At 45.4% G+C, this 11,618-nt stretch overlaps 1 protein-coding gene across 3 annotated transcripts; it reads left to right on the forward strand.

Annotated features, from left to right (window-relative positions):
* The first annotated feature begins 373 nt into the window (after positions 1-373).
* On the forward strand, positions 374-11,560 carry erich3 (glutamate-rich 3). Of its 3 annotated transcripts, none has more exons than XM_086115153.1 (13): positions 374-516; positions 1,265-1,358; positions 1,777-1,902; positions 2,010-2,081; positions 2,331-2,456; positions 2,645-2,791; positions 3,057-3,278; positions 3,437-3,617; positions 4,586-4,772; positions 5,540-5,688; positions 5,775-6,197; positions 7,317-7,454; positions 7,546-11,560. In XM_086115153.1, the coding sequence occupies exons 1-13, from the start codon at positions 488-490 to the stop codon at positions 10,635-10,637; spliced, it is 4,986 nt and encodes a 1,661-aa protein (XP_085971279.1). In that variant the 5' UTR covers positions 374-487; the 3' UTR covers positions 10,638-11,560. The 3 variants fall into 3 exon arrangements, with proteins under 3 accessions (XP_085971279.1, XP_085971280.1, XP_085971278.1); XM_086115154.1 differs by having other exon boundaries at positions 7,549-11,560; XM_086115152.1 differs by having other exon boundaries at positions 2,645-2,746.
* The last annotated feature ends 58 nt before the right edge of the window (positions 11,561-11,618 follow it).

Consider the following 11,618-nt stretch of genomic DNA (forward strand, 5'->3'; position numbering starts at 1 on the left):
GTAGCAGTAGTCAGAATAATAAAAGTGAAATTAATTTCAGTTGGATAAATTTCAATAGCAATCATGTCAAGAGTTCATATGATTGAATACATTTTCATTCTTATCATTTAGTTACACAAATTCTAGAACAGCAGCGCAACTGACAACTTCATGGAACAAATATTAGAAACTGGTGTTGTAAATGTAGGTCAGCACGACTGCCGTCTAGTTTGATGCCAGTGGGACTGTCTCCGTGTTTGTGTGTGTGCATGTAAGTGGAAACCAGCCCGGTTGGCAGCATTGTCACGTGGTCTCCCGTAGCAACCGCCCAGTGTCACCGCTTCCACTCCAGCAGAAGTACGGCAGCAACTCCGGTCGGGGATCAGATGAGAATTTGGTGCGCCGTCTCAACTCTGCCGGGTTGCGTTGCCTTCCCGTCGGCCGAGCACAGGCCGCCGGGAGCCTGCGAGCTGAAAAATTTGACGGATCTGAAAGAGACGGAGAGCCAATGAGCACCATGAGTCACTTCAACCCAGGGTATGTGCTACTTGATTTGCTTCTCTATGTTTGGGAGTCACAAGTAGTTATTTTAGTGATGACTACACTACACATCCACTTTTTTTCTTTTTTAAGTGGCTTGCCAAGATGTCAAAAGTATTTAGTGGCGTCCTGATTCCTTCTTTATTTGATCAAGTTGACAAATTGTACGCGTCCTTTTTTTTTTTTCAGTCAGCTATTAGTACTGACACCGGCCTTAAAATGTAAGGTATTGTGAAGGCTGCCGATACCAGCCACCGATACTGAAAGCCAAACACAGAGTAAATCTTCCTGGTCAGTAGTTGGTGCTATACTGCTACATTGGTGTATAACAAGAAAAACAAAAACGATTTTGGTGCAAAATGAGGATCCGTGTGAATGGCAGAGTCAAGCCAACAAAAGGATGCAAACTCTCGGCTCGCCACGCTTCAATAACAATGATCTCAAAAGATCGTCCGGCCATCAAGAGCAGTAGAGAGTGACACGGTAGCCACTAAAAGACAATCCGGGTGCACAATAGAGAGGCGGAGAGGGTCAAGCGTGTCATCTCTCCAAATAACTGCATGTAATCAGACACCTGTAAAAGAAAAAAAAAACTGCGAAGAGATCATGATGGGGAAAAAAAAAAAGAGCGGAAATGAGCAAACAAAGAGGCTCCGATAAAAGAAGTTTCTAGTTATTTTTAACCTGATGCAAAAATGTGCGTCCAAGGATTATGTCGCATTTGTTTTCTTTTTCTCTGCCGCAGGCTTATTTCAGCCTACAACAGCCTGACAGACAAGCACCTCACCGGCTACTTCAGCAGTACTCGCATCAGGAGACACTTGCATAGAGCCGGACTGGTACATCACGAGATCGCTTCCTACATTTGCAGAGAAATAATGTTTGATCGTGTGGAAGTCTTTGTTTACGTCACTACAACTTTTTTCCGAGTATAGCAATATCTATTTTGTTGTTGCGCATGTTCATTTGGGGTGTAATTCTACTATCAGCCACTAGATGGTGACACACCGATGTTTTCCACAGTTAATTTGAAAGAAGAGCGAAAACAGGAAGGAATTCGAGTTCAGCCTCGTTTTTTTTTTTTTTTTGCTGAAGGTTACTGAATTTCAAATTCTCTTCAATCCTGCTTTTTACGCCAACAGAAAGCAACACGGGTTCATTGATTCATTGACCGGCATTGTTGGTGTATATCGTGAAATAATGTTTGTTAGTTTGGAAACAGTTTTAGTTCAGCTGGGAGAGTATTGTTGTCCTTAGATCACCAGGAGTGGGCGCATCGTCCCAGATAAGGAATACAAACACAAGCAACTTCAGAGAGCCCACCAAAAACATGTCCGAGAGTGCCTGGCTCAGGCCATTTTCCTCAAGGTGCTGGAGATGGAGGTGGGTGGGCAGTGAGAGAGTTGGAACACGTTGTTCCAGACACAAAAACAATGTCAGCGTCTGGCGGCATAATGAGTCATGCTAATTGGCTCCCCTTATTCGCACAGCGTCTCCATCAGACGGAGATCAAAAGAAAACTGGAGGAGTTTGCCCGGAGGGAGCGAGTGCACAAGATGAAGGTGAGTCATTTGCATGTGAATGGACGCTTCGTGTCTCCGCGTTGACTTAATTTGGAGCGTGTACAGTGAACACCCGGGGAATACGTTGCAGACCCATTCACAACGGGAGAAAATCTGAGGTATCGAGAGTCAGCATTTGGAAAATATTTGACTCCTCCCATGTCTTTCCAACAATTGGGACGTATCCGGCGTGATAAATGAGGTTCACTGTACGAGCATGACATACTGCACACCACTGTGGTTTTGAAGGTGGCACGCACAAAGCGATTTGAAGACGATGTCCGAATGATGTCGCCACGCCCGCCCGTGGGTGCGAAGGCTGTCCGAAAACAGCACTCAGGACCCGTGGGCGGTCATTTCGGATCCTCAGAATCTGTGAGTTCAAAGAGATTGGAAAGAGGTGGAAAAAAAGTACTCATACTGCACTCTGTACTTTGACTAAGATTTTCACGAGTCTTATTTTGACACAAAAACTTCTACATAAGTCCAGAGTGCAAGTACGACTACCACCTTTGACTAAGCAAGATCTAATAATAAGTGGGCGGTCCTATGCGTGTGCGCAGCCAGGTTCCTCTCGACCCAACACGGCTCCAGGAAAGATGCAGCGGCCCGCGCGCTTGAAACCAATCCACGGCGGCAATAACAAATGCGGCTCCCCTCACAGGGTCAACGAGGCTTTCGGTGACAAGCACCCGCCGTTCAGATGCATCGTGAGAGCAAAACAAACACTCACATGACTGCTTTGATGTAATAATCGCACCAAAGTAAAACAAAAAAACAAAAAAAAAAACATGATTTTGGAGAGTAGTATGCTGGAACAAATTTCCTCTCATCAACCAATCAGAGGACAGAAAAATGAAGATGTCATGTGAGGACAAATCTCAAATCTGATTGGTCAAGCCACAGGGAGTAGGCCAACGTGATATGGCCGACTTTGTACTGAATATTCACCATGCAGCCTTTCCTCTCTCCTAGACGGACAGAGAGTCTAGGAAGCACGAGTCCATCCCATGGGACCCCCCGCCCGGCATCTCACCTTACTACCTGCCGGTGATCAACAACTTTGCCACGCCGCTCCCTCCTGCCACCAAGAAGAAAGCCAGGGGGCCCGGCTGCACTCCGGGCGGCACTCCCGGTCTCGGGGGCCGCAGACGATTGCGCCCCGCCGCTACCATCGGCCCGGTCGACGCCAATGAGGTCTAAGTTGTCTCTGGCGAGAGAAAATGAAGTGTCATATATATGGAAGTTTTAAAAAATATGGAATCGGGAAGTAGGCAATTGTTTTTTCACGGCACCGCAAGTTTTGGTGTAGATACAGTAAGAAAGCGTCATGTAAGTGTGTCGTTTGACTGCAGGAGCAGTCCCTCTGGAGGACTTCTGTGCCGCAGAGCAAAGCGCGAGTCACCATGGTGTATTTCGGTAAATCTGTGCACCTCTCCCATGACGCGGAGGACCTGAGGGACGAGGTCCAAGTCTTTCAGCAACACTGCGGAGGCGAGAACCTCTGCGTGTATAAGGGCAAGCTCCGTGAAGGGGGTCAGTGGTGGCGAGAAACAAAAGTGCTCAACTGTACTTTACTTCAGGATTTACGTTTTCGTTTCTGCCGTATTTTGAAAAACTGATGTGTGTACTTTATACTCCTCGATTTGTCAGAATAGTCTTGTTCCTGTTTTCAACAATCATGGAAATACGAAATGGCTAATACATTTTTTTAAAAAGATGGAAATAGAGGTAGATCCAAATGTGGTTGAGAGATGAGGTGAAAATTGTCCCTTTCATCTCAAAAAACTGAAGTAGACATCAGAGAATATATTCTCCATAACAGGCTTTATTTTCAGGTATCGGGTACTCAAGAAGGCTGCTAATACCAGCCACCGATACTTAAGGGAGGAAAAAAAAATTGACATTGAGTAAGCGCTCCACACCAGTCGTTGGTGCTACTTTGTGCCTGCTCAAAACGTCATCAGAATGAAAAACAGCCTTTTGTTTACAATGATTTGTTACTGTGTCATTGAAATGTCACGCATCAAAAGTAGCAGTGCTTCAGAAAAAAAATGGGGATTTAAAGGCTTTAAATGTGAATGTGTGGAAAATGATGGATTGAGTGTACATGTTAACCAACGTTTATTGTTGCGGGGGGAGCGCTGGTCCTGACCCGCTGAAAATGTCAAAATTAGACAGACCACGTAAAAAAAAATAAAATAAAATAAAATAAAAAAAAGGTTAATCCCTACAACACCCACACGCATAAAATTTAATTAATGTCAACGTAATCACCAAAATGTTCAACTAGACCATAGAATTTCCCCGTGATAGCTTAATGCTAACATATAATGCGAAACACCATTGATGGGCGAACAGAAACGTCCATGTTGGAGTCATTAAAAATCTTCACAAAATCACTATCATTGAAATTCGGCTTAAATGATGTGTCGCAGTCAAATGTTCACACAGAACGCCACGTCATTTCCCCTTGACCCTTCTGCCCGCCGTTCTCACCTCAGAGACGTTCCAGTTCATGTCGAGGCGACATCGAGGTTTCCCCTTTAGCTTGACCTTCTTCCTGAACGGCCTGCAAGCGGAGCGCCTCAGCTCGTGCTGCGAGTTCAAGCACAGGCGAGGCCCCCGACTGGGTGGCAGGCACGGACACTTTGGCTTCAGCGCCGTTGAGCGGGCATCGCCCTGCTACAAGTGAGGGAAGGCGCGCTTCATCGTTTGCTTTCTTTCTTTTTTTGTTCAAGCTTTTAAATGACATTTGATGGCGCAAGTTTATTCTGTTATATTTTAGATTTTTTTTTTTAATTGCATTTCCCGATTAGGGTTTGAAATAAGTCTAATTTATTTTCCAAAATTAAAGAAACATTGAAACATGCTGCAAACTTAAAGAAACAAATAAAACAAATATTGTAGGAGTTTATACTTCATTTTTGAACATGAAATTGACACATTTTGATTTTGATTGTAGTTTATTAACTTCAATTTAAAATGTCTCATTTTTCATAGAATTTCCCCTGTAGGATTGTAACGATTATATATATATATAAAAAAATAAAATAAAATAAATAAAAAAGGGGGACATTTTAATCGAACATTGTTTTTCACTGTAGTTTATTTCTTCTAATTTTAAATTTTTATTTACATTATATTAGATATACTTGTAGTTTTTATGAATCAAGGGTTCGGTTCAGCAAGAGGTGGATTTTTTTTCCCGGTAACATAGCTAGAGTTTAAACAACACAAATCGGTGTTGTGCAAGCTTTTCAAGGTCAAAAAAATAATAATAATAAAATAAAAATAGCTCAAAAACGTGATGTGCTTTTTTGAGATCAGCATCAAAAAATATTTCGCTGAAAAAAGCAATCCCCGAATTCAAATTTGCTGTTGACCAATGCAATTGCCCCTCGTGGGACGATATATCGATAACAAAAGACATCAATGCAATTTCTCGCATGTTTTAGGTGCATCATCGGAATGGGGCTGGACAGGAAGCCTGCTCCTCCACCCAAGAAAGTCCAAGATGCCGGAGGAAGACTCGAGGAGGCCGGGGGCACAGTCCACTCAGGACCCGAGCGCACCTCTCCGCAACAAGACGACAAAAACGGAGATGGTACAATGATGATGATGATAATGAAGATGAAGAAGCACACACGTTATGTCCCGGAAGGAGCGAAAGCTAATCATCTCGCCGTGCAGATTATGACGAAGACTTTGAAGGAGATGACAACGTCGCCGTCGAGGGATCCAACGAAAAGAAAGCTTCACCTGCGACCGGAGGAACTGACGCGCAGACTAAAGACGAAACTTCATTGGACTCGGAAGGTGACCACGAAGAAGAAGATGACACGAGGCCTCGTTCGGGTTCCGTCTCCAGCGAGGAGAGCCACGCGGAGGTCGTCGAAGACTCCACAGAGGACGAGGAGGAAGCAGAAGAAGCCAAGGAAATCCTTCAAGAGGAAATCGTGGAGGAGGAAGACCACGTGAACCCAGAAGAAGCCGCGGTTGCCGTGTCGAGCACAAATGTGGACGTCTCCGCCGCTAGCGGGAAAGAACAGAGCCGGGAGAAAACAGAGGGCCCCGAGGCAGAAGAAGAGAGCAAGTCGGAGGAGCTGGCGAGGGGTAAGTAAATGGGAGTTTAAGCAAGACTTGAATGCAGAAAAAAAAAAGGCCGAAATGGGGGAGGGGGGGGGGGCTCACTATTTTTTGGGGCAAATGGGGCTGTCATGCCTTTTAACACAAAATACACACTTGGAAGCAACGTATTCCTCAATCTAAAATGAGATATCATTAAATGCGATGGTGAAGGATAATTGGAAAACATTTCTCAATGTCATTTATTGGTTTGGTGGTGTGAATTTTTTTGGTTGTCATTTGCATGACTGCACTGCATGAAGTCAGTGGAAAAAAATGTTTTGTCTCTGAATGATTTTAGTATTTGTAGTTGATTTTTTTCATTTGAAGCCGTTTCAATTGATTTTTAGATTTCTTCTGATTTTATTTTGGATGTTAACTCTTTTTTTAAATATCAGTGACTTCCTTAAAATAATAGCCTAATTTTTCTAATTTCCCCCCACACCCCCCCCAAAAACAGGAAAAAGTTTATCAATTGCAAATCATACCATAAAAGTATTATATTTCATAATATAATACTTTTATGGCTAGAATTTAATGATGGGTTGAACGAAGGATGTAGCCCATTTGAGCAGAGGTGGCAAAAAAAAAACCCAACTTTTTTGGGGGGGTCAAAATATGACATTGCTTCCAATCGGTTGACAATATTGTGTACATTTTTGTCCCCATAATTTGATTCCATCCTTCATGGCATTCTTGGCAAAGCCGCAGATCACACTAAACGCAATTCATGCCGAGCTTTAAATATCGACAGTGTGTCCGAATATTTAGCACAGGGGTGTCAAATTCTTGTCCTCCAGGGCCCCGCTACCCTGCATGCATTTGATGTTTCCTGTGCCAGGCGTCAACGTCTTTTCTTTTTCTTTGGTGTTTTGGAAAAAAATGTCTTCTTTGTGCCCATCCTAATTTCACGTCTGTGCGCATACTTTTGCACGCTTTGATACTCTGATTCTGTTTGCACCTCGCCCAATTAAAGATCTACGGTGTTGAGTGTTTGTGTGTGATTTTATGCTTCCTTGCTGGGTCTCTTTCTTTTCAAAACCTCCACAAATGTCCCCTAAGTGGCTGACGTTGTCGCATTTGCTGTGTACCTTGGTCTTCCCCAAGCCAAATCTGTGCAGGAAAAGCTCGCCGAAGCCATCCCGAAGGAGTCGCAGTGTAGATTTGAGCCAGAGTTGAGCGAGACCAATACCGAAGAGGAGACGCTGCCATCCGCAGACCAAGGCCAGGAGCTAAAAAAAGATGGTATCAAACTTTAATTCCTCTTTAAAACGCTGTTGGGATCCTTGTTGGGGGGGAGAAAAAACTAAAACAACCTGTTTGTGTGCATTTTCAGAAGCAGTTCTGGTGGAATCTCAAGTCGCCGAAGCGTCTGAGCCAAAAGAAGATGCCAAAGCTGGCCGAGAAGAACCCCATGAGAACTCTGACGATGTTAAAGATGAGATGGGAGACCGCGTCGAGGCAACGGAGCAGGAGGCAGTGAAGGAAGCCAAAGATGGAGGCGATTCCGAGGAGAAAATGAAGGAAGGCGACGGGACTTTAGAGTCTCAGGACGATGCTTCGGCTATCTCCGTCGAAAAGAAAATCGCAGGTGCTGACTCAGAGGTGAAGCCAACCAGAGAGACAACAGAGACGCAGGCAGAGGAGACTGCCGGAGGATCGGAATTCGAAGCAACCCCAGAGGCAACGGTTTCTAAAGAACACAACGTCAAGGACGAGGGCGTCACAGTGCAAGAGGACAAAGAAGCATCGGTTGATATTGAGGCCACGAGCGAAGGACGAGACGATCCCGCGGTCAAATGTGAGGAACGCGGTCGCAAAGAGGAAGAAGCAACAAAGCCTCGTGAGAAACCGGGTGAGGCGAACGAGGAAAGTGAACGGGACAGAAGTCAAACTGAGGAATGCCCAAATATAGAAAACACTCCGGCGGATCCAAAAGACGAGACGCAAACCAACCAAGGCGAAGCGGTGGCAACCCTCGATCGAGATGAGCCCGATGAATCGGAAAAAACTGAGACAAAAAACGAGAGCGCGGAGGGCAAAAAAGCAAATGAAGAAAAGGCCAGTGAAGTTCACGAAACAAACGCGGGCGATGGAGAAATTGCGATCGGGAATGATGAGAAGGAAACCGAAGAAAGTACAGATGGGACGGGCAAAGACGATGTCGTGATTACTGCTCAAAGGGAGGAAGGTGAAGAAATAAAAAAAGCCATCGTGGAGGCAAGTCAAGCTGAGGAAAGTAAAGACGTGCCCGATAAGGACGAAGAAGAGAAAATCGTTTGCGCTGAGGCCCAAGAAAGTGAAGAAATCAAACTAGCAACTACAGTTAACGAGGAAGAAAGTAAAGTGACGACAAAAGTTGAGAAAGAAGCTGAAGAAATTGAAGTTTGGACGACTCAAGATGACAAAGAGAAAATTGTTACTTCCGAGGTCCAGGAAGGAGAAGAACTGGACAAAGCAACCGCTTATAACGAGGAAGAAAATGAAGCAGCAACAGAAGATGAAGACAAAGTTGAAGAAAGAAAAAATGCGATAGACAATGACGAAGAACAGAAAACAGTTGACGCTCAGATCGAGGAAGGTGAAGAATTCAGCAAATCGACCACCGATGATAAAAAAGAAAGTGCGCTGGCAGAGAAAGACGATGCGGGTAAAGATGCGAGCGACTTGACGGTGCGTTCCGACGACGGCGGAGAAATCAAAAAGGAAACCCCGAATGAAGCCGAGCAAAGTCACCATGTGACGGGTGCAGACGACGACAAAGAGATCATTCCTGCTGAGACGGAGACAGGTGGACAAATCAACAAATCAAGCGTTGATAATACGGAGCAAAGTCAACGGGAAGATCCGAACAAAGCACAAGAAGGCACAAATGCAACCGTTAACCCTGAAGGGGAGAAGGTCATCAACTCCGACACGGAGCAACGACGAGAATCACCGAAGGATGCTCAGGAAGCGGAGAAAACGTCAGAAGAGCAAAGCGAGGACCAAAAAATTGTTACGACGCAGAATGTTGGCGTCTTTCGAGAAGCAAATACGACGAGCGCGACGGGAGAGACGACGGCGGACAAAGTTCGGATCATCGAAAAAGGTCAACGGAGTCAAGTGGACGCTGAAAACGGGGAAACGTCCACTCAAGAAGAAGGTAGCTCTCCCGAGGACAAACGTGGGGACAATTTATCGGAGCAAAGTGAAAAAGGACGAGAGCCTGGCGAAGAGTCGGCGGAACGCAAACGTTTGGACGTCAAGTTGGAAACAACCGAAGATGTCCATCAGGTAGAAGGCGGTGCTGAGATAGAGCGGGATAAAAACAACTCCGAAACCGGAGCGCCGAGAGTTGACGCAATCCAGGAGCTCGTCTCCGATGATTCAAAAAGAAACAGACAAGATGTCGAGGTCGAGAAAGAAACTCCCGAAAACAAGGCTGGTCCTTCATCCGTAGTCGGCGCGGCGGCTGAAACATTCCCCAAAGAGAAACCGTCTTCCAAACCTCCGAGCCAAAATGAGTTGAAGTTACCGGGGGCTGAGGCTGCGACAGAGGAGGCCGGCAAAGCTTCGGAGGAAGGAGCAAGCGCCCTCTTCCAAACCCGAAAACAGTCAAATACTCAATCGGTCAACCAGCTCCCGCATGGGGAACGTCCAGAGGCGCTGGCAAGAGCAAGTAGCGCGGAGCTCGTCACCAACTGGTTAACCACACATCAAGCGTCTAAGTTCTTTGAAACTTTTGTTGAACCTCTGGAAGACCTCAGGGAATCCGACGCGGGTGCCGCCAAGGAGAGCAGACAATCCTCCGAGCTTCTGAAAATTGTTGAGACGTCCCATGAGAAGGTTGCAGCCATGGCAGCGGAAGTGGGTCACACCAAAGGTGAAGCTCAGTCGTACCCTGAGCGAAATCCCACGAAAGACGACTGGGAGGTGTCCGATGACGACGCGGAGGATGACGTGAAAGCGCTCCGACTAAACACCAAGAATGAAACGATGCTCAAAGCCAAAGACCAGCGTAAAGGATCTCTTGCAGAAGACGCGGCTGAATCAACAGACGGCATGCCAGGAATCAAAAATGAGACTGCGGAGCAAATCGTTGAAAATGTGCCCCGCTTGGATGTCGAGCCCACGGCAACCGAAGGCGTGAATGGATCTCCCGAAAACGTAACACATACTGCGCACGAGAAAGTCAAAAAGCCGACATCTCCGGACGGAAAGATGCACAAAGAAGAGCTAACCGGGCTTAGCCTTTTTCAAACGTCCAGTTCAGACGTCGGAAGTCACGTGGATGTCGAGGACAAAGCGTCCGTCACCCGGAGAATGCGGCTGACGGACGATATTGTCAGTCAAGACCGTTTGAGCGTGTGGTCATTGAACAAAATGCCTTTGAGTCCAAGTTCTTATCCTTTATTGGCATCGTCCAGAACCGAGAGTGGACATTAGCCAGCATGTTGGTCTGCAGTTTTCGACTGGAAACATTTCCCGGCAGGGGTGTTATTTAACAAAGTGGCTACTTTGTGCGAGCTTGCATACATTGACTGATTCACATATGGCCATGATCCTTATCGCATAGGTAGCCTTTTTTTTTCTTTTTTAAGGCCATGATTGGCAAGTGGTTCTTAGGAATCACTGCGTATATTATCAGTGGTTCACAAAACCCCGGGGGAAATATTTTGGTAACTGTTCAACAAATAAATTATTCCCATGGCATTTCAGGGTGCACTTTATTAAAAGTGTTGTGCTCAAAACCACAATATCTGGCACCATGACTTGCTTGAGACCAGAACTCACCGAAACCACGGCCTGACCAAATCTTTTTGAAAGTAGAAACCAAATCGAGACCAACACCGAGACAATTATGACAAAACCAAGACAATATTAACATCGAAAAAAAAAACAGAACACGGTTGAAAAATTAACCAGCATTCTCGCTTGAATTTGCTTTACAATGTTTGAGTGCTTATAGTCATGATCACGTTAACGAAGTTGAAGAAAAGCAGATCTCTTCTCAAACAGGCTTGGTTCATAATCGAGTGAAATGGTCTCTTACCTGCAAGCGGATCCTCCTGCTCGCATACAACCCTCACAAAATGAATAATTGACAGCGGCCGGTCTCCCAGGACTTCGCTGCTTGGGCGACGTTCCCCCAATTAAACATGAAGTTCTTTCACGTTCCTCTGTAGAGTACGGCTTGACGAGCGCTAATGTTACGTCGTTGTTTGTCATTAAAATGATGAAAAGGGTTTCAACACTAGCCTCTATTTTCTCCTAAATAGATGATTTATTTGTCTTACCTCCAGTGTGGATTTGCGTGGCTTCGTTCATCTTGTCAGTGCTTTGGCCATTGACGAATAAAAAGTGTGACAAATAAAGTTGCTGGTGTTCATTTCGTATGCCCTCCCACACCCTCTAAACACATTGAAA

This window comes from Hippocampus guttulatus, chromosome 7 (assembly GCF_054856545.1).
Source record: "Hippocampus guttulatus isolate MCC_2025c chromosome 7, RoL_Hgut_1.0, whole genome shotgun sequence".
Classification (NCBI taxonomy): domain Eukaryota; kingdom Metazoa; phylum Chordata; class Actinopteri; order Syngnathiformes; family Syngnathidae; genus Hippocampus; species Hippocampus guttulatus.